Below are 26,308 nucleotides of genomic sequence, written 5' to 3' on the forward strand. Positions count from 1 at the left end.
TTAAACTAGATATTAATTTTTGTACTGATTAAAGTGTAATTTTGAGACATTACAATATTTTTCAATTATAGTTTACATTGAATATTATTCTGTATTAGTTTCAAATGTACAGCGTCGTAGTTAGAAAATCATGTACTTTATAGAGTGGTCCTCCCTATATTTCAAGCATCCACCTGGCCCCATACATAGTTACTATGATATTATTGACTATGTTCCCTGTGCTGTAATCTATATCTTCATGACTATTCTGTAACTACCAATTTGTACCTCTTAACCCTTTCACCCCTTCCACCCAGTCCCCTAACCCACCTCCCCTTTGATACATTCTTAAGTTACACAGGAATAATTGTAATATTAGATTGGTAATCAGCATTTATTACATAAACACCATTTTAACATCAAATAACAAATCTCATTAATTATGCCAAAGTTTTTCCTTTTTGTATTGAGATATACAGTAAAGTGTGCAAGTCTTCAGTGTTCATAATTTAAAAATTATGTGTATATATTGGCTTATCCACCTCCCAGATCAAGTTATAAAATGTTTATGAAACTCCATATGACTTCTTTTGTGCTCTGCCTCCATACCTCACCTTCTCAAAAGGGAACCATGCTTCTGAAGTTTATAAATCATAGATTTATTTGTTGTTTGTGAACTTCATATAAATGGGCTAATACCATATGTATCTTTTTGTATCTGGCTTTTATCACTCAACATTATGTTTGTGAAATTCATATTGTTGTGTCATCAGGTTTTTAAAAAGATTTTATCTATCTATCTGTCTATTTTAGAGAGGGGGGAGGGAGAGAGAAATAGAGGGAGAGAAACATTGATTGGTTTTCTTTTACATTCACCCAACCAGGGACCTGGCCCGCAACCCAGGCATGTGCCCTGACCGGGAATCAAACTGGCAACCCTTGGTTTGTGGACTATGCCCAACCCACTGAGCCACACCAGTCAGGGCAGTTTTGTTATTTTTTAATGCTGTATTACTGTATGCATTCCATTTATTAACTTTATTGTTGATGGACATTTTGATTGTTTTCTGTTTTGGGTTATTATTTTTTGAATGACATGGCAGTGAACATTTTTATACATATATTTTAATGGACATAGGCCATTTTGGTGGAGGTTTGATAGTAGCTCATTGTAATTTTGATTTGTATTTCTTTGATGACTAATGATACTGTATTAGTCAATTATTACTGCTTAATGAATAACTTGAAAATTGCCAGTGATGTACAGAAGTATTTATTTGTTGGTCATGATTTTGTGGGCCAGCTGGGCCAGCCCTGCTCTATATAGCTTGTGTACTGGGGACTAGTATGCTAGATTGAAGCATGTTCTCGTGGTGGCAACATAGTGCAAGAAGGCATACCTAGCTGGCTAAGCGTGTTTCAAGACCTCGTTTATATCATGTATGCTGACCTCCCACTCTTCAAACTAAGTCATGTGGCTTAGCCCAAATTCAAGGGGTGTGAGGTATACTTCTCTAACAGACATTAGGAGGTAATGAATATTTTTGAATAATCTAATCTATAACATGTTGAGTTCTTTTTCATATCCTTATTGGTCATTTAGGTATCCTCTTTTCTTTAGAGCCACTCTTCCATATATATATTTCTTGGCATGCTTACTATATCAGTGACATTAATTACTTCCGTAGAAAGAACTTGATTACTTGCTCATTTTCAAATTATTGTTGAAAATAGCTCTTACAGGAAGTCAAATAATGAAAATTGATGAGAAAGTCAGTAGGAAAAGGAAAAAAACTGTGGATACTCTTTGTGGGGAAGTCAGACAATAAACAAAAACCAAATCTATGTAGTGCATCAAACTCTTGAGACAGACTCATAGATAGCAGGGTGACAGCTAAGGGGGTGGAGGGATTGAGTAAAAAGGAGGCAGGACTCATGGACATGGACAACAGTGTGATGATTGTGGGGGGCAGGGCATTGTAAGGGGACCAAACTAATTAAAAAAATACAATAAGGAATTATCAAATAAAAACAAATTAATAAAATGTATGGCAAAAAAAAATTAGGATTAGGAGGATAGAGTCACAAAAGAAGGTTATTTTAGATAGGGCAGTAAAGAACAGCCTCTCAAAACAGTTGTCATCTGAACAGAGACCTCAGTGATATGAAAGAAGGTCCAGGCAGAGGGAGCAGGAGTGTGAAGGTCCTGAAGCAGGAATAAGCTTAAACACAGATAAAACAGACCAGTGAGGCTGGAGTGCAGGAGCGAAAGATGAAGTTAGGTCCCAGTGAGAGGTTTCACTTTTATTTGTGTTATGGAGAGCAGCTGAATAAAAAGGCTGACTCTGCCTGTAGTGGAGCCATGATAGAAGCAAGAATATCACATTCTTTCACTAACTCAGATGAGAGAACAGTGGTAGAGATGGGAATGGTTAAAAAAAGGGTTAGATTCAGGATATATTTTAAGGGTAGGGCCAATTATTGTTTACTGATGAATTGAATATAAGGAGAATGTCCTTAAGAATTTCTTACAGGGGAGGGGATGGGAAAGTTTTACAGTAAAGCATTAGTCAGGGTAGACTAACTGCTGTAACTAAACAACTCCCAGATCTCAGTGGTGCTGCACAATAAAATTTTATTTCTTATTTACATCACAGTCCAAAGTAAGTGAATGGAGATGGATGATGGGTAGGTGTTCTTCTCCATGTGGTCATTTTGGGCCCAGGGTCCTTCCATCTAGGGCCTCTGTATTCCTTAGGACCTTAGAGCTTTCCCCTGGATCCTCTCCATTGTTTCAACAGAGAAGGAAAAGCAGTCCCCTTTTTAGGGGCTTTTATTGGCTCAGCCTGAAAGGGTTGTTCATCACCCCTGTGCATATATTATTGGCTTAGGACTTGGTTACATGACCACATGTAACTTAAGTGCAAGGAAGCTTGGAAAATGTAGTCTAGCTTGTACCTAGAAGAGGAGGAAATGGGTTTGTAAGATTGTTTGGGGACTTTTGAAAAACAATAATTACAAAACACATAGTTTGTAGTGTTTAAAGATGTAAATATTTACATATGTAAGTAAGTTGCACATACTTGAAATTTTTTTTTATCTTCACCTGAGGACAATTTTTTCGTTGCTTTTCAGAGAGAGAGAGGAAGGGAGAAAGGGAAACATTGATTCGAGAGAGAAGTACCGATTGGTTGCCTCCTATATGTGCCTGAACTGGGGACTGAACCTACAATCTAGGTATGTGCCCTGGCTGGGAATTGAACCCACAACCTTTTGGTTATGGGACGGCACTCCAACCAACTGAGCCACGCTGGCCAGGGCAATAAGTTGCATATATATATTTATATATGTGATTATATATTATTATGGTAATAACTATATTTATTTGTAGAACATTTAAATTGTAAGTATTAAAATAGTGAAGAAATGTGAATATTAGCTCCTGAACACCACTTTTCCAGAGTTGTTTTTTAAAATAAGTTGAAAATGTTTAATAAGTCTCTCCCCATGAAATTTGTAGCTATAATGAAATCACTGTTGTTTTCTACAGATGGACTCTGCCTTGATAGTAGAATGTTCTCCTTTTAATATGTACTGGTGAGGCCTTTGCTTTGAGTGATTTTTCTTCTGTAGTAAAGCTAGATTTTTATTTTTTAGACATACATTTGCCTGATTCTATCTTTCCACTCCTCTTGTTACTGAATGATAATGTGTGATTCTGCTTATTAACATTCATCAATAGATTCCTATGATAAAGCAAGGATAAAGAAATATGATACTTTTTCTTCTTCTTGGAAAATAACCTTAAAAACTTGATAAAAAAGTAAAAGCAGCAGTATATATTTTTTGAAAATTAAATTTTATTAGCACACAGATGCAAAACACTGCATTAAAAATCTTTAGTTGTTTCATCCTTTTAACTGAATTTCTAATTTAAAGGAAACTGTAATTTCTAACTTTGTTTTCTTTCTTCACCATAGTTTTCCTCTATAATTAGTCTCTTCTAACTTAGTCCAGTGAACATCATAAGCTGACCTATTCTGAACCACACCCTACTGACCACAGCAATTGTCCACCACATTGCTTCCCTCTGTTAGCATATACTTTTGAAATAACTACTTTGGGATAGAGAATAAAAAGAATAATTTTCTTTATAAAAGCTACAGGAATGTCTGGTTATTATGTAAGTGCCAGTAATGTGCTAATTCTTTGTATGCATAGTTTTGTTTTCACATTTGTCACCATATTATTACTGAATAATCTCCTCCCTGTTGATTTGAAATGCCACCTTTTATCATAAATTTCATAGGTTTTTTTGTTCTTTAAGCCTTAATATTCTGACTGGAAAGGTAATGTTCCCTCTCTTAGAGAATTGCTATTCAACTCAAATGAGGAAATGCATTTCAAACTTATTTTTGGTGAAACCTATAAAAGGAAATTTCAAAGATTTCTCAAAAGCCTTGTATTTTTGTCTATCTATACACCATTTTGTATTTTGTGGTTTTTCCTTTGGCATTATATTGCACACCACTTGCCACCTTTCTTCATAGCTGGCATTGTAAGTATTCTTCACTATCCAGCTCTGTTTAATTCTTTAGTTTAAATAGTGAGTTTGGATGTCGTGGAGGTACTGCCTTATGTGAATCTGTTTGATTGTTCATGTTTGGATAGAAAATAGCATGATAATGAAGGAAGTATGTACAAGTTTATTCAAATATATTTGGTTCCTGAGTTTAGAGTGAGATTTTTTGATATCGGAAATTTGGATAACAAAGGATACCTATATTCTCAAAGGGTGCGGTGCTGAAATGCTACCTATTGTAGTGGGTTCTTTTTTTAAAAAATATTTTATTTATTTTTAGACAGAGGGGAGGGGAGGGACAAAGAGAGGGAGAGAAACATCAGTATGTGGTTGCCTTTCGCTTGCCCCGCACTGGGAACCAGGCCCACAGCGCAGGCACGTGCCCTAGACTGGGAATTGAACCAGAGACCCTTTGGTTCGCAGGCAGGCAGCACTCAATCCTCTGAGCCATACCAGCCAGGGCTGTAGTGGGTTCTTTTGATTGCAGAGGTCAGAAACCAAACTCAGTGGCTCAGGGCATAAAAGGGAATTGTTTGGTACATTTAATAAGGAGGTTCAGTGGTTGAGTGCATTCGAGGCATAGCTGCTTGCAGTGGCTCAAACAGTTTTGATGAGGTTTTGCCATGTGTTCGTTCTCTTTTACTGCAGAGACGCTTCTTAAATGCATTCAGGGAAGATAGGCGCCATCAGCTCTTACGTTTACAGTAGTCCCCCTTATCCATGGGGCATATGTTTTGAGACCCCCAGTGGATGCCTGAAACCACTTTACTCACCCTTCGTATGATGACGTGAGATGACATATTGCCTCTAGGATGAGACGAAGTGAGGTGGATGATGTCAGCACTGTGACATAATGTTAGCCTTTATTGACTTGCTGGCAGAAAAAGGGTTATCTGCTTTGGATGGTCCTGGGTAATTGAGTCATGAGCTACTAAGTGACTCATGGTTGAGTAGCTTATATGGCGGGAATACACTGGACAAAAGGATGATTCACAGCCTGGGCCAGACAGAGTGGGATGGTATAAGCTTTTATCACCCTACTCAGAATGACACACAATTTAAAACTTAATTATTTACTTCCGAATTTTCCATTTAATAGTTTTGGACAGTGGTTGACTGTGGTAATTAAAACCACAGAAAATAAAGCTGCGCATGGAATGGGGTGACAAATGTACATGTTTTTAGATTAGCAGCTCTCCTATAAAAAAAATTTCTTTCGTAATAGTTGCAGCAAAGTTCCAGTAGAGTGAGCACCACCATTCCTAGGGGGAATGGAATAAGCTGACTAGGCCTGGGTCACAACTAGTATGACCCTTCTACCCTAACTGGGGGATGAGCTTAATCCAGATAACAAGGGAGGAGAAATTGTTCTTCAAAGGAAAACACAGAAGGCATAGATTACCTTCTGGGCAGACTAAACTGATAGTTGTTCATGTACCTGTGCTACAGTGTGTCATATGGTAACATTCCTTCCATCACCTTTTCTGTAGTTGAAATACTACAAAATGTTTTTTTCTCTCTGCACCTTTGGCTTTGACATACTGCATGTAAAAGGGGGCTCTTAAATCATATCTAGTGATGATCAGCTGATGTGTACTCTTGTCACATTTGACCTGAAGAACTGTTTTTCAACCCATTATTTTTTCCACAAGAAGAGGTAGTGAAAGGTACCTGTCTACTTTTTTATTTTTTAATCTTCATTTGAGGACTTCCCCGCCCCCCCCCCCCCCATCACTTTTTAGAGAGAGAGGAAGCAGGCGGTGGGGCAAAGAGAGAAAGAAACATCAGTGTGAGAGAGAAACTCGATTGGTAGCCTTGTCATATTTGCCCTGACTGGGGATTGAACCCGCAATCTGGGTATGTGCCCTGACTAGGAATTGAACTTGCGACCCTTTGGTCTATGGGATGATAATTCCAGCCAACTGAGCAATATTGGCCAGGGCTTGTCTACTTTTGACCTAAATCTCATTTAGTCTTGCTTACCAAACAACCTTGGATTAGAAGTTAGACCTTTTCTCCCTTAGTTTTCAGTATCTGCTTCTATGCTTGATTCTGGTTATAGCCATAAAGATGTATTCCCAAGCTCCTAACGTTTTACTCATACTTCTCTTTCATTTATAGAATATTTACTCAATACCTGCTAGTCTGCTTACTTGCCAATCTATCACTTTCCTTAATTTATAGTCTTTTTCTGTTTCCTACTTTTCAGGGTCACCAGTGGTATCCAGAGACCTTTGTCTCAGGTCTAAACCTAGAATTATAGTGTGTAAGAGTTAAAAGGGATCTAATAGATATTTAACTCAGTTTTCTTTTTCTATTTTGCTTGATATTATTTTGGATTATACTGACTTTCTTTTGGCTAGAATTTATATCTTCTCTTTCTTTTCGTTCTGATTCTGTTTCCTTGTATTACAGATGTGTGTCTGTTGAAAACAGCATATAGATTTTAAAAACCTGGTCTGACAATCTTTGTCTTTTAACAGGAGCATTTACACTTAATACAGTAACATAATATTTTGTTTGCTTTCCACTTGTTCTGTCTGTTCTAGCCCTCCCCTTTCTTGCTTTGGTTTTTGAATTGACTATTTTTTATCATTCCACTTGTTCACTCTGTTGGGAAGTTACACTTTTTTTTCTATTTTTTAGTGGTTACCCTAGAATAGGGGTTGGCAAACTTTTATAGCTACATGGTAAATATTTTTGGTTCTGTGAACCATATGGTCTCTGTCACAACTACTCAGTTCTACCATTGTAATGTAAGCTATCTATAGATTATAGGTAACTATAAATTATAGATAAAGGACTAGGTAAAATTTTTCAGATAGAAGAGCACTGGGTTGAGCCCAGAAACTGGGAGAATATTTTTATTTTTAAAGTGAGGTATTGGAAAAGGAGTTGTAAGAGTGAATCAGAAATATTAACAGGAATATTAACAAGAATTACCAGGAATATTAACAAGAAAAATAACTGTCCTATGAGGGCAATTTCAAGAATGAGGAGATGGCCACTTCCGTTGAATGCTATAATGTGGTGCGTTAGGATGAGGATTAAGAAGAGGCTCTTGGATTTAGCAATTTTATGGTAATTGATGACATTTTCAAAGAACATTGGCAGTAGTGTGCTATGAGGGAAGAGTGGTAATGGAGTGGAGAAACAGACCATTGATTCCCAAATATTGTGCTCTGGATGAGCAACAGCAGGATTGCCTAGATTTCCCAACCTCAGAAACATTGGACCTAGAAATGTATATTTTAAAAATGTTTCCCAAGTGATTCTGATAAATGCTTGTGGCTTGCTATCAAGATGTATTTGTGAGTGATATTTTGAGGTAACCGTGTTTTTCCAAACACAAAGCAATAATTGATAAAGTAACAGAAAGAGAAAACCAAATGGATGTAAATGGAGCTCATAAAAGATAAACATTTTTATGTTTCAGAAAGGGAATAGAATGCAGAGCAGTGAGTGGGGCCATGGCTGGGAGCCTGCAGGTAAAAGCAGCTGAGGTTTTGTCATCTTTGTGGTAAATGGAGATGTGCATGGGCTAGGATCCATAGACTCCTCTGTTGAGAAAGATATTCCTGAATTTAGTGCTCGGGCTGTCATATTGTAACCTTGAGAGCTCAGACAGTAGTTTTGCAGTGCATCTTCTGGAGTATTGCAGGGCACAGCTTGCTTGACTGGAAGGAGTAGCTTTGCTGCTGACTGGTGCTAGAGGCCACCGTTTATATGAAGCCATGTACCTAGGGACCTTGGAGAACACAAATATAGCTTTACAACTAGGGACTTAACCGGCTCAGAGCATATCCTTACTGTTACTTCAGGACAGATCTGATTTGAATGGACTAAGTGTAAGAAAAATATTTACGAGATAACTGGGGAAATCGAACACTGACAAGGAATATTAAAAATTGTTAATTTTTGAAGATGCAATTAATGATATTGTAATTGTGTTTCTAAAAAACAGTAAATAGTGGGTTCTCAGTAAATGTATGAAAGACAAAAATTCTTCTATGAAAAGTGCTCCTGTAAAGCTGAATTCTCAAATTAAGCCATCTAATGCTGAGAAAGATATAAAATAAAATCAACAGTCACGAGAATAGTTTACTCTAGATGACATTAAAATATTAGCTTGGAAAATATCAAATTGTATATTTAGGATTTTCAAGGAGATGAGTGAATAAGTAATATTTCTTAAGTTAAAACAATTATGGAATTTAAATAGGGAGAAAGAAGATCAGGTAGATATGAAAATGACAGAGACCTCAGAAATGAAAAATAGTATAATTAAAAAAATAATATTGTGTGCATGAATGGGAAGTCAGTAGGATGTCTGTTTTTTCCAATATTAATCTAAAAAAAAGTCAATACAGTATCAAACTGCTAAATGGTTATTTCATGGTAATTGATATGTTGCTCTTAAAATTGTTATGGCAGAATAAATAGTGAAAATAACATTGAAGAAGAACAAATAGAGGCAACTTGCCCTCTAGATTTTAAAACTTATTATATAGCTATAATAATTAAGCTATATAGTGGACACATAGGCTCTGTGAAACAGATTACAGAGCCAGAATAGATTGATATTTTTGTGGAATTTGCCTCATGACAAAGATGGCACATTAATACAAATCAGTGGGGAAATGTTAGGTCCTTCATTGTGGTGCTGGTCTAGTTACTAATCGGAATTGATGTGAAAATGATTGAGTGCCCTGTCTCACAGCATACATGAAAATAAATTCTGTATGGATTAGAGGCCTAGACGAGAAAAGTAAAACATAGGCTTTTTATAAGAAAATACAGGATAATAACTATGCTTTTAGGATAAGGAAGGATTTTTTAAAACTATACAAGATCACATGAGGTGGGCTTTAGAATCCGACTGAATGATTCAAATCTCAACTTTATCACATTCTACTTACGATGTTGAGCAAGTTTTGTTATTTTACTGTGTTTTCTCATTTGTAAAATGATGATGATAATGATGATGATGATGATGATGATGATGATGATGATAAAAACAACCCTGGAGGATTGTGAGGATTAAATTAAATAATCCATATGAAACACTTAGAAAAATGACTGGTACAATTGACAAGTGACTGTAATTGTTAATATTGTTTATTAAAAAAAGAAACAAATCATACCTGTAAAGAAAAGATAGAATTAACTGTTAAAAATAAAAACTTCTTTACAACAAAAGGCAGTGGAACAAAATAGATAGGAGATATTTGTCATACCTGCTACTGAAAAGTGATTAATACTCAGGATATATGGAAAACTCATTCACACTAGTAGGGAAAAAACGACTCAAAAAAGGAAAGATGAAAAGCCAACAGAGCCCAAATGGCAAGTGATAGGATAACTATTATCCATCTACACTAGTAATGAGGGAAATGTAAACTAAAGTAATGAGATAGCTTTTTGCACTTATTATCTTGTCAGAAACTCAAGTCTCACAATACTTGTACTAGTAAGGGGGCAGAGAATCCTGAGTTCTTTCTATGCTGGCTGTGAAATAGTTGATACACTTTGGAGAATGTTGTTTTTGATATCTAATAAAGTTGAAGATGCTTAAAACCCAGTAGTTCTACTTTGTAGGTATGAAGCCCAGAGAAATTCTGTCAAAGGCAGATGAAGAGATGTGTATGAGAATGGCAACAGTTTTAATAGTGTAATGTTGGAAACCTTCTAAGTGTTCACTAGAAAGAGTGATAAATTGTGGCATAATCATATAATGGGATTTAAAAAACTTTATTTTTAGAGCAGTTTAGGTTGACAACATAATTGAACAGAAGGCACAGAGATTTCCCATATATCCCATCTGCCTGTACACAATGCGTAGCCTCCCCCATTATCAACAACCCCCTACCAGAGTGGAACTTTGCTACAGTTAATGAACCTGTATACAATAGCTTATTATTTGACAATGAATGAACTTTACATGTATCAGCATTTATAAATAGAAAAGGCATTATTTAAAGTGAGATACAGACTATTTGGTATGACACCATATTTTTAAAATTCTAAAGCTGAAACAGTACTATCTATAATTTATGGAGATGCGCATGTTTTCAAAATATAAAAGTATGTATGCGAATAATACCAACCCCAGGATAGTGGTTACTTCTGCAGAGCAAAGGCAGGAACTGTGACTGTATCTTTAATATTGTATTTATAAAATGATCTGGAGCAATTATAGCAATTTTCAAACTTGTGGAAATTGAGTGGTAGATATATGGCTGTTTTTAATATGTTCCATAATATTCTCTGCATTTGAAACATCATCTAAGAAAAAGATAAAAAAGGGATTTCTTAATTAGAGGACTTTGACAAGTATGTAGGACTATGAGAGAGAAGTAACTGAAGGTACTTAAAAAAATAACATAGCATCTTTATATGTTAAAGGATGAAATATGTCAAAAGAGAGATTGGTAACACATGAAAGTGGTTTTTGATGGGGCTAGTTACTAATGGAGATATTAAGAAATGGATTTTATGAGTTCTTGAAAGGATATGGCACATATACTCTCTGAAGACAGAAATGTAGTAACAGATGACATGAAAAGAGGAATGCATTTTGAATTGGAGAGTCATTTAAAGGAAATCACTATTAGGTATAAAGTTGAATTCATTTTTCTGGAGGTGTGATATATGAGAAGGCTGGAAGGATATGCAGAGTACTTGTAAGGAATGAAATAGGGTTAGATTAAAAAAAAAGGAGTATTAAAGGAAAAGGGAAGATTGAATAAAATTTGTAATGGTATCTAATTGTATACTTTTGTTGGTTTTGTTGGGCAAGCCAGGGGCAGGATGTTTTTGTTGCCCCCTTTGCCTCTCTGCCTTTGGGACTGGGACGGTGGAGAGTCAAGAGTGTCGAAGTCCTTGAAAATAGGTCTCTTCTACAGCAAGCAGGTTTTTGTCATCTCTTGGTTAATTAAAATAGTTTAATTTCTCTCTGATGTCATCTTGCTGTTTTAGTTTCTCTAAAGTTTTGCTCCATCAGTGGCATTTTTTGTTGTTTTTGTGTTACTCATAAGAGCTTTTCAGTGCAGGGTGATTGGATTAGTGTGATTATTCTGTTCATCTTAGTCTTCAGAGAAGCTCTTCAGATGTAAAGAAAGAACCTGATTCTAATCGCAGGTGTCTTAGAAACATTTGCAGTAGTAGAAGATAAAATAATTTTTATTTCTTCTCCTTGGATTATTAATATAGTAAAATTTTGAAACAATTTTTGACAAGTTACTGTTTCAGAAAGTGCCTGCAGTCGGGTAATAAAATGACACGTGGTCTCAGTGAGACCATCTCGAGGCTGTTCCTCCTGAGCGCCCTTCTGGTTGCTAGGTGGGACGCTGCCCACTTCATGAACGACTTAATAAAGCCAATTAGGTCTTAAGAGACTTTCCATACTGAGGTTTAGAATTTTTATGTTCTGCAAGATGTAATCAACACAATTATTAAGACTTTCTTGAGCATCAGAAAGCAGTGATTGTGTAATGTGACTTCTAAGTGTTTCACGTGTTTTATGTTTCAGTTCTTTTGCCCCGACAATGGTGTGGACAGTCTCGGACAGGCACTATTCACGCTGATGGGACAAGATCCAATATGAATGTGAATGATGGAGGAAGACGACGCTTTGAGGATAATGAACATACACTGCATATATATCCCGGGACGATCTCAGAAGGGACAATCTACTGTCCAATTCCTGCCAGAAAAAACTCCACAGCTGCTGAGGTGATTGACTCTCTTATAAACAGACTTCATCTTGACAAAACAAAATGTTACGTTCTGGCAGAGGTCAAGGAATTTGGTGGAGAAGAATGGATACTCAATCCAACAGACTGTCCAGTTCAGCGAATGATGCTGTGGCCCCGAATGGCTCTGGAAAATCGCCTGAGTGGAGAGGACTACCGCTTTCTTCTGAGAGAAAAAAACCTTGATGGATCAATCCATTATGGTAGCCTTCAGTCGTGGCTACGGGTGACGGAAGAGCGGCGCAGGATGATGGAACGGGGCTTTCTGCCACAGCCTCAGCAGAAAGACTTTGATGATTTATGCAGCTTGCCTGATTTGAACGAGAAAACTCTCTTAGAAAACCTACGAAATCGCTTTAAGCATGAAAAAATTTATACCTATGTCGGCAGTATTCTAATAGTTATTAACCCATTCAAGTTTCTTCCTATTTATAACCCCAAATATGTCAAAATGTATGATAACCACCAGTTGGGAAAACTTGAGCCCCACATTTATGCTGTGGCTGATGTAGCTTACCATACCATGCTTCAGCGCAAGAAGAATCAGTGCATTGTGATTTCAGGAGAGAGCGGTTCCGGCAAGACTCAAAGCACAAACTTCCTTATTCACCACCTCACTGCTCTCAGCCAGAAAGGGTTTGCCAGTGGAGTGGAACAGATTATTCTCGGAGCTGGACCAGTGCTTGAGGTGTGTAGAAATACTTTTCTTCTAAACATGTCTTTAAAAATTTTTTTGAAGAGTGGTAAATGTGAGAAAATGAAATGAAACTAAATAGAAGTATAGTTACCAAGAAAAACTGGAAGATGGAATAGCAAGAAAAGGCAGTGTGGAAGACTGAAGAGTGTGATAGTGGCAGTATTTTTTTCCAAGAGTCTCTTTAGGTCATAGTGTTGTAATATAAAGAGATGATTGGAGTCATATGTATATCCCCCGTAAAGGGAGGTAGCAGGGGCAAAAAGTCCTGTTTGTAATGGGGTTGTGGAGGTAGGTGGCCGGGGAAAATATTCTTGTTAATATATTTGTGTGTTGGCAACCTTAACATCTGTGCCTAACATTAAAATTCTAAGGGTTCACTTTTGAAAATGTAGAGAATATGGGGAAATTTGTTGTAGTTCTGTAATGTTTTAGAAGTAATACTATCATGGGTAGAAAGGAAAGAAAATACACTATTTTTGTTTTAGGACTGAGAGGAAACGGTAATATTACTTAGTGGGTTTTTAAAGAGAGATTTTGTGAGGTACAGTGAACTGCATATATTTAAAATGTATAATTTGAAACTTACGGCATATGTATTTATCCGTTAAACCACTACCACAGTCAAGAAACTGACCGTATCTATTGTCCTAAAAGTTTTCTCATATCTTTTTGTAATACCTCTCATAAAAAATATTCATCTACAAAAAAACCACTAATGTACTTCTCGTTACTATAGATTAGTTTGTATTTTCTACCATTTTATATAAATGGAATTATATAATTGTATATACTGCATATGCTCCTTTATGTTTGACTTCTCTCACTCAATGTAATTATGTTACGATTCATCCATGTAGTGTGTGTCGATAATTTGTTCCTTTGATAAGGTGGTGTTTCATTGTATCGGCACACCACACTTTGTTTACCCATTCACCTGTTGATAGACGTTTAGGTTGTTTCCAGTTTTTGGCTTTTACACGTATGCTGTATGTAAGACCTTTGTATGGGCGTATACTTTTCTTTCTCTTGGTTAAATACCTAAGAATGGAATGACTGGGTCATAGGGTAGATATGAAACAATCAACAAATGTAACTAGTTTCCTTTACTGTGCGGAAGCTTTTGATTGGTGTAGTCTCACTTGTTTATTTTCACTTTTGGTGTCAAATCCAATAAATCTTTGCCAGGACCCATGTCTTATCCCCAAGTTTAGTTATAGGAGTTTTATGGTTTTAGATCTTACTACATTCAAGTCTTTAATCCATTTTAAGTTGATTTTTGTGTATGATGTTACATAAGGCTTTAGTTCCAGTTTTTATTAAGAGGCTGTTCAGTTTTCCCAGCACCTTTTCCCCCGCTGTATATTCTTGGCTCTATTGTTATAAATTAATTGACCATACATGAATGGATTTATTTCTGGGCTCTCTGTTCCACTAATCTATACGTCTGTATTTATGCCAGTACCATATTATTTTGATTACTATAGCTTTATAATATAATTTGCAACTATGATGAGTGTGATAGTGGCAGTATTTTTATCTAAGACTCATGAAGTTTTCATCTTTGTTCTTCTTTCTCAAGATTGTGTTTTTTATTCAGGGTCTTTTGTGACATACAAATTTTATAATTTTTTCCCCATTTCTGTGAAAAATGCCATTGCAATTTTGATAGGAAATGCAATGAACCTGTATATTGTTTTGGGTAGTATGGACATTTAACAATATTAATTCTTTCAGTCCATGAGCATGGAATATATTTCCATTTATTTGTCTTCTTCAGTTTCTTTCATTAATGCCTTAGGGTTTTCATTATACAGATCTGTCACCTCCTTGGTGAAATTTCTCCCAGATTTAATCCTCTTTTAATGGTACGTTTTGAAGAGCAGAATTTTAAATTTTGATGAGGTCCAATTCAGCCATTTTTTCTTTCGTTTTTTTAAAATATATTTTATAGATTATGCTATTACAGTTTTCCCAGTTTTTCTCCCCTTTATCCCCCCTTTGCCCTGCACCCCCTAACCTTCCAACCTTCCCCCCCCCTTAGTTCTTGTGTATGGGTTGTGCATATAAGTTCTCTGACTTCTCTGTTTCCTACACTATTCTTAACCTCTTCCTGTCTATTTTATGCCTACCAATTATGCTTCTTATTCCCTGTACCTTTCCCCCCATTCTCCCCCACTCCCTCCCCACTGAAAACCCTTCATGTGATGTCCATTTCTCTGATTCGGTTCCTGTTCTGGTTGTTTGCTTAGTTTTTGCTTTGTTTTCTTTTTTTTTTTTAGATTCAGTAGTTGATAGTTGTAAGTTGACCAGGTGTTCCCCAATCACTAGTTTCATTGTATACTTTAGAATAATTTTGGAAATTAGGTCGTATTAATCCAGTTTTTTTCTTTTTGTATAGGTGCTGCTGAAGTGAGCACATGCCTATGTTTTTTCTTTGGAAGAGTTGTTTGACTAGAATAGCTTCTTTGCATTTCCATGTGAATTTTAGAAATAAATCATCAATTTCCCCATAAAAGCCTTTTGGGATTTTCATTGGGATAACATTGAATCTTTAGTTCAGTTTGGGGAGATTGCACATGATAACAATATTAAGTCATCTGACCCATGAAGAAGTTTATTTCCCCATTAACCAAGATCTTTTATAATTTCTCTCATCAGTTTTGTTGTCTTTTACATCTTTGGTAATCTGTATCTTAATTTTCCATTAATTAAAAAATTAAAAAATTTTCAATTGTTAGTACTTGGCATATAGAAATATGATTGATACTGGTATACTGATATTGTATTCTACAACTTGATGAGATACAAATACTAGTTCTTAATTTTTTACTTTTTAGTTTCCATTGGATTTTGCATATAGGAAATCGTGTTTGTGAATAAAAGGACAGTTTTATTTCTTCCTTCCAATCTGAATGTCTTTTTTTCCTTGCAGATTTTACTGGCTACTCCAGTATTATGTTGAATAGCAGTGGTGAAAGCAACATTCTTATCTTAGAGGGAAAGTTATTCAGTCCTAAAATATTAATTTGATGATAGTTGTTGGTTTTTTGTAGATACTCATTATTAGATTGAGGTCATTCCCTTTAATTCCTACTTTGATGTTTGCTTTTTTCTGTCAAATGCTTTTTCTGTGTCAGTTGAGGTGGTCATATGGTTTTAATTTTTTAACTTTTAATTTTTTTAATTTAATTTTTATTGTGTTTTTCCCATTACCATTTAGTCCCCTTATATACCCTTTTCCCCAGCAGTCACCACAGTATTGTCCATATCCATGAGTCCTTTTTCCTTTTTGCCCAGTCCCTCTATCCCCTAACCATCTCCTGTGTCCACTGTCATCCTGCTCTCCTAGATGGTTGTACATTTTTTTACAAAATAGCTTGTTAATACGGTAAATTACATTGGTAGATTTTTTCGATATCCCCAATTTAATGTTTTATTTCTTTAAGAAAATTTTTTTGTTGTGCTTTTTTCCCGTGGTAAACCAGCTCAACATTCCTGGGATAAATGCCACTTGGTCATGATATATTAATTTTTAATATATCATGGTTTGGTTTGCCAAAATTTTGTTTGGAATTTTAGCTTCTGTGGTCATGAGATATATTTTTTTCTTTAATTATTTTTTGGTTGTTTGTTTTTGGTATCAGGATGAGAATGAGTTGTGAAGTCTTATATTTTTGGAAGAGTTTGTGTAAAACTGGTATTTTTTCCCCCTTCTATCAGTGTTAGAAATTATTAATGAAGCAATCTGGACCTGGTGTTTTCTTGCAGGAAGTTTTTTAAACAAAGTTTCAATTTTTCAAGTAGATATAGAGCTATTTGTGTTACTTATTCTTCTTGAGTGAGCTTTGATACTTTGTGCTTTTCAAAGAAATTGTTTAATCTAAGTGAAATTTATTGGCATCATGTTTCGTATAATATTCCCTTCTTATACAAAGCACCAGCTTTTTGTTTTATGGATATTTTTGCTGTTTTGCTGCTTCATATTTCATTGATTTCAGCTTTGATTCTTATTTTTTGGTTTACATTGCTTTAAAAAAATTGTATTTATTTTTAGAGAGCGAGGAAGGGAGGGAGAAAGAGAGGGAGAGAAAACATCTAAGTGAACGTGAAGCATTGATCATTTTGCCTCTCCTTCGATGACCTGGGACTGAACCCGCAACCCAGACATGTGCCCAGACTGGGAATCGAACTGGCTTCTTTCACTTTGCTGAACAAAGCCCAACCAATTGAGTCACACCAGTCAGGGCAGTTTACTTTTTAGGAAGATGGGAGGGGAGAGAGAAACATGGGGAGAGAAAGTTCAACTTGGGAGAGATACATTGATTAGTTGCCTCTTGCATGCCCCGAAATGGGGACCTGGCCAGCTACCCAGGCCTTTTGGTCCGCAGGCCTGCGCTCAGTCCACCAAGCCACACAGCCAGGGAACTCTTTTCAAATTTCTTAGTGTGGTATCTGAGGTCATTGATTTGAGACCTTACCTTTCTTTTCTGATAAAGTTATTTAGTGTTATAAAGTCTTCTCTAAGTACTGCTTCAGTGACATCCCCCAAATTCTATCTTGTGTTTGTTTCATTTTCATTTAGTTCAAAATACTTGGTAATTTCCCTTTTGATTTTTAGTTTACCAGTGTTTAGCTCCTGTTTGTTATTTATTTATAATTTATTTATCTTGTGGTTAGATAACATTACATCATTTGACAGGAATCTTTTAAAATTTACTGGAAAGAGTCTTCCTTGGTAAATGTTCCGTGTGCACTTAACAGCAGAAACACATTCTTTATAATATCAGGAGGCGTGTTTTGTGTCAATCTTGTTAATTTGGTTGATAGTGTTGTTGAAGCCAGACACAATACTTGATTTTTTTTTCCATTTATTTTAGCAATTATTGAGAGAGAGGTCTTGAATATCTCCAGTTATACTTGTAGATTTGTCCATTACTCTTAAGTTGTGAAGTTTTGCATCTTGTATGTGACCTCTTTTTTAGTATTTAAATATTTATGATTATAGGTGCTTGTTTTTGATTAATTGGCCCTTTACCATTATGAAATAACTCTCTTTTTCTTGGTAATATTTTTACTCTGAAATCTACTTTGTCTGATATTAATGGAGCCTCTTTTCTTTTGACTTATATTAGCAAAATATCTTTTTTTATCCTTTTAGTTTATTCCTTTAACTGTATGTAGAAAGTTATGGTTGGGTCTTTTTTTCTTTAAGAATTTTTATTTTTATTTATTAATTTTTGATTTTTATTTATTTAGAGTGAGGGGAAGGGAGGGAGAAAGAGAGGGAGATAAACATCGATGTGAGAGAGAAACATCTATCGTTTGCTTCTCGCGCACGCCTCAACCAGAAACCAGGCCCACAACCCAGGAAGGTGCCCCGACTGGGAATCGAACTGGTGACCTTACTCTCTTCTGTGTGACACCCAATCTGAGCCATGCTGGCCAGGACAGTGTCTTGCTTTTTAATGTGATGTGGCCATCTCTGGCTTTTAACTGGGCTGTGTATATATTCACACTTAATGAGATTCATGATATGGTTAACTTTGGGTCTATCTAATTGTGTTTTTTACTACTAATCAATCCCTTATTATCCTTGTGCCCTTTATCTTTTTCTGCCTTCTTTCGTGGTATTTTTACTTTTTTGAGGTAAAATTCATGTAACATAAAATCAACTATTTGCAGGGTGTCCAGCCTGTGGCTCTTGGGCTGCACATGGCTCAGGATGTCTATGAGTGCAGCCCAACACAAAATCGTAAATTTACTTAAAACATTATAAGATCTTTTTTGTGATTATATGTCACAATGTATTTAATGTGTGCCCCAAGACAACTCTTCTTCTTCCTCTGTGGCCCAGAGACATGAGCAGGTTGGACACCCATGAAAGTGTATAATTCAGTGACATTTAGTATATTCACATTATTACTCAGCCACTACCTTTGTCTAGTTTCAAAGTTTTTTCCTTTTTTTAGTATATTTTATTGATTATGCTATTACAGTTGTCTCATTTTCCCCTCCCTTTTATCCCCCTCCACCTTGTAACTCCCTTCCCTCCAGCATCCCTGCCCTTCAGTTCATGTCCATGAGTAATACATACAAGTTCTTCATTAGGACTTCTCCATGTCCTAAACTGTTCTTTACCTCCTCTTGTCTATTTTGTACATATCAATTATGTTTCTTTTTTTAAATTTTAATTTTTTTAAATATATTTATTGATTATGCTATTACAGTTGTCCCATTCCCCCCCCCCCCCAACTCCACTCCATCCTGCCCACCTCCTCCCTCCCACGTTCCCCCCCTATAGTTCATGTCCATGGGTCATGTATATAAGTTCTTTGGCTTCTACATTTCCTACACTATTCTTACCCTCCCCCTGTCTATTTTCTACCTACCATTTATGCTACTTATTCTCTGTACCTTTCCCCCCTCTCCCCCTCCCCTATTGACAACCCTCCATGTGATCTCCATTTCTGTGGTTCTGTTTCTGTTCTAGTTGTTTGCTTAGTTTTCTTTTGTTTTGGTTTTAGGTGTGGTCGTTAATAACTGTGAGTTTGCTGTCATTTTTTCTGTTCCTATTTTTGATCTTCTTTTTCTTAGGTAACTCCCTTTAACATTTCATATAATAAGGGCTTGGTGATGATGAACTTCTTTAACTTGACCTTATCTGAGAAGCACTTTATTTTCCCTTCCATTCTAAATGATAGCTTTGCTGGATACAGTAATCTTGGATGTAGGTCCTTGCGTTTAATCTTGGGTAATGTAATTATGATGTGCCTTGGTGTGTTCCTCCTTGGGTCTAGCTTCTTTGGGACTCTCTGAGCTTCCTGGACTTCCTGGAAGTCTATTTCCTTTGCCAGATTAGGGAAGTTCTCCTTCATTATTTGTTCAAATAAGTTTTCAATTTTTTGTTCTTCCTCTTCTCCTTCTGGCACCCCTATAATTCGGATGTTGGAACGTTTCAAGATGTCCTGGAGGTTCCTATGCCTCTCCTCATTTTTCCGAATTCTTGTTTCTTCATTCTTTTCCGGTTGGATGTTTGTTTCTTCCTTCTGGTCCTCACCATTGATTTGAGTCCCAGTTTCCTTCTCATCACTGTTGGTTCCCTGTACATTTTCCTTTGTTTCTCTTAGCATAGGCTTCATTTTTTCATCTACTTTTCGAACAGATTCAACCAATTCTGTGAGCATCTTAATAACCAGTGCTTTGAACTGTGCATCCAATAGGTTAGCTATCTCTTCGTCGCTTAGTTGTATTTTTTCTGGAGCTTTGAAGTGTTCTGTCATTTGAGCCATTTTTTTTTCTTTTTTTTTTGTCTTGGTGCATCTGTTTCTTTAAGGGGCGGAGTCTTAGGTGTTCAACCTGGCGGGGTAACACTGGTTGCTGTGCTGTGACGCTGTACCTGGGGGAGGGGCCCAGAGGGAGCAATGGCGCCTGCTTCATTCTCCTCCGGATTTCAATCTTTTACTCTGATACCCACAATCAAACTGGGCCACTCTGGTGCTGGTTCCTGAGTAAGTGGGCCTGTGCACACTCTAGGCCCCTGTGGGTCTCTCCAACAACCTCTCCTGTGAGGCTGGGAGTCTCTCCTGCTGCTGCCCCAACCCCCAGGGGCGCTTTCAATCAGAGATTTGAGGCTTTATTTCCCCGAGCTGTAGCCCTGGGTTGCGCAGTCTGCTTCGCTCCCCGCCGTTCGTCCGGTTTATCTACGTTCAAATGTGGGGCTGCGGTGTGCTACCCGCACTCTGCCTGCCCCGCTCTCCGCCACTCCGAGTCCGGCCCTCTCAGTTTATCTTCGCGAATGTGTGGCCGCAGGGTCTGCTAGTGCTCGGACTGCCAGCCCCGGTTGTCCCACACTCCGCAAGTCTCGCTCCCGCCACAGTTACGCGAGTCCTCTCCACCCTGGTGCCGTCTCCGCCCCTCCTACCTGTCTAGATGAATGTTTATTTTTTATTTCCTTGGTGTCGGATCCCCTTGCCATTTGATTCTGCGTGAGTTCTGGTTGTGCGAGGAGGCACAGTGTGTCTACCTACGCCGCCATCTTGGTTCTAATTTTAATTTTTATTGTTATTCAGTTACAGTTGTATGCCTTTTCTCCCCATCCTTCCACCCCACCCTAGCCAAACCCAAATTATGTTTCTTATTCCCTGTACCTTTGTCCCCATTATCCCCCTCTGCCTTCCCTCTGATATCCCTTCCATGTGATCTCCATTTCTGTGATTCTGTTCCTGTTCTAGTTGCTTGCTTAGTTTGTTTTTGTAGGTTCAGTTGTTAATAGCTGTGAGTTTTTTGTCATTTTACTGTTCATAGGTTTGATCTTCTCTTTTTCTAGACAACGTTTCATATAATAAGGGCTTGGTAATAATGAACTCTTTTAACTTGACCTTATCTGGGAAGCACTTTATCTGCCCTTCCATTCTAAATGAGAGCTTTGCTGGATAGAGTCATCTTGGATGGAGGTCTTTGCCTTTCATGACTTCAAATACTTCTTTCCAGCCCCTTCTTTCCTGTGAGGTTGCTTTTGAGAAATCAGCTGATAGGTCTTATGGGAACTCCTTTGTAGGTAACTGTCTCTTTTCCTCTTCCTGCTTTTAAGATTCTGTCCTTATCTTTAATCTTGAGTAATGTAATTATGATGTGCCTTGGTACATGGTTCCTTGGGTCCAACTTCTGTGGGACTCTGAGCTTCCTGGACTTCCTGGAAGTTTATTTCCTTTGCCAGATTGGGGAAGTTCTCCTTCATTATGTTTTCAAATAAGTTTTCAATTTGTTGTTCTTCCTTTTCTCCTTTTGGCACCCCTATGATTCGGATGTTGGAACGTTTAAGGTTGTCCTGGAGGTTCCTAAGCCTCTCCTCTTTTTTCTTGTATCCTTGTTTCTTCATTTTGTTCCAGTTGGATGTTTATTTGTTCCAAATTGTTGATTTGAATCCTGGTTTCCCTGGCTTCCTTGTTGGTTCCCTGGTTATTTTTCTTCATTTCACTTTGTATAGCCTTCACTTGTTTCTTTATTTTTGGCCGTACTCAATCATTTCTTTCATCATCCTGATTACCAGTGTTTGAACTCTGTATCTGATAGGTTCGTTATTTCCTCTTTGCTTTGTTCTTTTTCTAGAGCTTTGATCTATTCTTTCATTTGGGTCATATTTCTTTATCTTGGCACATCTGTTATGTTGTAAGGGGCAGAGCCTTAAGTATTCACCAGGGTGGGGCAGCGGGGCAACCCATGTCATTGCATTGTGGTGCTGTATGTGTGGGTTGGATCAGAAAGGGAACAATGCCTCTTGCTTGGCTCTTGTCCCACTTTCAGTCACTTCCACCGCTACCTGCAAGAGGATGGCGCCCTTCTGGTGCTGATTCGCAGTTGGGTTGGCTTGTGTACATTCTAGGACCCTATGGCCCCTCCAATGGACTCTCCTGTGAGACTGACAATTTATCCCGCCACCACAACACCCACAGATTTTTACAGCCAGAGGTTTTTGAAGCTTTCTTTTCCCATGCTGGAACCCTGAGTTGAGTGGTCTGTCTTGCTCCCCAGTTGTTCCTCCCGGTTTATTCACATGTGAATGTGGGGCCACCCCATCTACTAGCTGCCACCTCATTTACCTGGTCTGGCCCCTGTGCCTTGCCACGGGTCCTCTCCACCCTGGTTGCCCATCTCTGCTCCTCTTACCTGTCTGGATGAATGTTTCTTCTTTAACTCCTTGGTTGTCAGATTTCTATACAGTTCCATTTTCTGGCAGTTCTGGTTGTTTTTTGTTTTTAAATTATTTGTTATCCTCCTTTTGGTTGTACGAGGAAGCAAAGTGTATCTACCTATGCCACCATCTTGGCTGGAAACTCAGAAACATTCAAAATATTTTCATGTTTTCATTCCAGAAGAAAACCTCATGACCATTAAACAGTCACTTCCCATTCTGTCCTCCCCCCAGTCCCTCGAAACCAGGAGTCTCCTTTCTCTGTCTGTGGAATTAACTATTCCAGGTTTTCATATAAATGGAATCATGCAGTATGTGTCTTTTGTGTTTGACTTCTTCCACTTAGGGTAGTGTTTTAAAGATACATTCATGTTGTAGCATGTATCAGTACTCACCTGTTTTTATGGCTGGATTATGTTGTGTAGATACACTGTTTTTGTTTATCCAGGAATACAGTGATGGACTTTCGGGTGGTTTCCAGTTTTTGGCTCTATGAATAATGTTAAGGCCAATCATGTACAACATATTGTGGGTCATATGTGTTCAGTTCTCTTGAGTGTACTAGGAGTGGATTGTTGTGTCATGTCACAGCTGTGTTTAACTGAGTGAGGAACTTCTGAACTGTTTTCTGAAGTGACTGCACTGTTTTACTTTCCTACCAGTAATGTATGAGGGTTCCATATTCTCCACATCCTCACCAACACTTGTTACTGATTATAATCATATTACTTAATGTGAAGTTGTATGTCATTGTGGTTTTGATTTGCATTTCTCTAATAATGAATGATGTTGAACATATTTTCCATGTGCTTGTGGGCTTTTGTTATTTTCTGTAGAGAAATGTTTACTCAAATTTTATGGCCCTTTTAAAATTGGATTCTTTGTCTTTTTACTATTGAGTTGTAAGAATTCTTTATATATTCTGGATGTGGATCGCAATATATTCTTCCATTCTGTATTCATTTGTTTTTTAAAGATTTTATTTATTTAGTTTTAGAAGTAGGGAAGAGAGGGAGAAAAAGAGGGAAAGAAACATCAGTGTGAGAGAGAAACATTGATTAGTTGCTTCTTGTATACCCCCCAGTGAGGATCGAATCCACAACCCAGGCATATGCCCTGACTGGGAATCAAATGGGCCACATTTTGGTTTGCAGGACAACGTACAACCAACTGAGCCATACTGGTCAGGGCTTTTCTTTTTTTTAAATTATGTTTATATTATTATTATTTTTTAAACTGTATTGTATTGATTATGCTTTACAGTTGTCCCAATTTTTTTCCTTCACCCGGTACTGCCATTCCCTCTAGCAGTCCCCCCTTGGTTCATGTCCATGGATCATGCATGTAAGTTCTTTGGCTATTCCATTTCCTCTGCTCTTCTTAACATCCATCCGTTTATTTTGTACCTATGAACTTATGCTTCTTAATCCGTGTACTTTTTCACCCATTCTCTGCCTTCCCCCTCCCAACTGATAACCCTCCAAATGATCTCCATATCTATGATTTTGTTTTTGTTCTGCTTGTTTGCTTAGTTTGTTTTTTAGATTCCACTGTTGACAGTTGTGAATTTATTGCCATTTTAATGTTCATATGTTTGGTATTCTTCTTTTTCTTATATAATTCCCTTTAACATTTCATATCATAATGGCTTGGTGATAATGAACTCCTTTAGTTTTACCTTGTCTGGGAAGCACTTTATCCGCCCTTATATTCTAAATGATAGCTCTGCTGGATAGAGTAATATTGGCTGTAGGTCCTTGCTTTTCATCACTGAATATTGCTTGCCAGTCCCTTCTTGCCTGCGAAGTTTCTTTTGAGAAATCAGCTGACAGTCTTATGGGAACTCCTTTGTACATAACTTAACTGCTTTTCTCTTGCTGCTTTAAAGATTCTCTCTTTATCTTTAACCTTTGTCATTTTAATTATGATGTGTCTTGGAGTGGATCTCTTTGTATCCATCTTGTTTGAGACTCTCTGTGCTTCTTAAACTTGTATATGTATTTCCTTCACCAAATTAGGGAAGTTTTCTTTCATTATTTTTTCAAATAGATTTCCAATGTCTTGCTCTTTTCTTCTCCTTCTGGTATACCTTATGATGTGAAGGTTGGAGTGCTTGAAGCTTTCTTTGTCCCAGAGGCTCCTTACACTGTCTTCTTTTTTTAAGTTTCTTTTTTCTTCTTGTTATCCTGATTGGTTGTTTTTCTTCCTTATGTTCCAAATCATTGATTTGAATCTTGGCCTCATGCACTCCACTGTTGATTCCTCGTAAATTTTTATTTATTTCACTTAGTGTAACCTTCATTTCTGCCTGTGTCTTTTTTATGCTATTAAACTACCCAGTGAGTTCCTTGAGCATCCTAATAATGTGTTTTGAACTCTACATCTGAGAGATTGCTTATCTCCATTTTATTTAGTTATTTTTCTTGAGTGTTGTTCTGCTCTTTCATTTGGGCCATATTTCTTTGTCTCCTCATTTTGGCAGCCTTCTTGTGTTCGTTTATGTATATTATGTAGAGTTGATTTGACTCCCTGTCTTAGTAGCTTGGTCTGTTGTAGAAAAGTGCACCAGTATGTTGGACGGGGCTGAGTCTGAGGTAATTGCTAGGGTGGGGAAACCCAAGTTGCTGCTCTGGGTCTGTGTGATGGCTCAGAGAGGGCAGAATGCCACTGCCTGGCCTCTGGAGTTTTGTCTGGGTGGCAGCTGTGTCCTGACATTTGCTCTGACACCAGACACTGCAGTTTCTCCCTGTATGCCTCTGGTGCCCTGTGTCCCTGGTGGTGAAGCCCAGCGGGAGTGAGTCTGCATTAGTTCTATGTCTACTGCGGTCCCCTTAAGTGGAGACTCCTGAGAATCCTCCTATTTCTTCTGCTGCCACAGACCCCACTTGTTTTTATAGCCAGAAGTTATGGGGCCTTATGTTCCTGGTGGTGGAACCCTGGGCAGGGTGGTGTGGTGTGGGCTGCTGCGATTCCTCCCTCCCAAGGTATCTTTCTCGATTTTTATCCACCGCACATGGGTATGGGACTGCCCATTCTATGTTTCCGCATATCTCCACGCGTCTTTGCATCTCTGTGCCTCTCTGTGTCTCCTCCCCTCCTACCTGTCTGGATGAGTGTGGCTTCTTTAATTCCTTGGTTGTTGGACTTCTATACAATTTTCTGGTGATTTTGGGTGATATTTTTTTGGTAGTCTAGTTGTAAGTTTTGCTGTGGTTGTGTGTGGGGACTAGCCATGTTTACCTACGCCTCCATCTTGACCACAAGTCCAGACAGCCCATTTTTGTCTTTTTATTTTCTTTTTTGTGTCTTTTGAAGCACAAAAATTTTTTTTAATTTGATGAAGTACAATTTATTTTTTCTTGAATTAATTGTATTTTGGTTTCTTTTAAAGAGACCATTGCCAAACCCATGATGATGAGGTTTTTACAGCTATGCTTTCTCTAAAAGTTTTATACATTTATTTATTTATTAAGATTGTATTAAGTTTTTTAGGGAGAGGGGAAGGGAGGGATAAAGAGAGGGAGAGAAACATTGATGTGAAAGAGAAACATCGATGTGTTTCCTCTCGTCTGTGCCCTGTTCGGAGTCCGAACCTGCAAGCCAGG

The 26,308-nt window shown here is 37.5% G+C and overlaps 1 protein-coding gene across 14 annotated transcripts in view; it reads left to right on the forward strand.

The window, feature by feature from the left end:
• Positions 1-26,308, forward strand: part of MYO9A (myosin IXA) — a 277,361-nt gene that overhangs the window by 36,759 nt on the left and 214,294 nt on the right. For 12 of the 14 annotated variants that reach the window (XM_045192856.3, XM_053928672.2, XM_053928668.2 and 9 more), the window contains exon 2: positions 12,093-13,003. In XM_045192856.3, coding sequence (XP_045048791.2) covers positions 12,164-13,003 — 840 coding nt within the window. In that variant the 5' untranslated portion in view covers positions 12,093-12,163. Of the gene's footprint in view, positions 1-3,114; positions 3,217-12,092; positions 13,004-26,308 lie in introns of all 14 variants that reach the window. The other 2 variants (XM_053928660.2, XM_053928662.2) reach the window with 1 other exon arrangement.

The sequence above is a fragment of the Desmodus rotundus genome, chromosome 7 (genome assembly GCF_022682495.2).
Source record: "Desmodus rotundus isolate HL8 chromosome 7, HLdesRot8A.1, whole genome shotgun sequence".
NCBI lineage: Eukaryota > Metazoa > Chordata > Mammalia > Chiroptera > Phyllostomidae > Desmodus > Desmodus rotundus.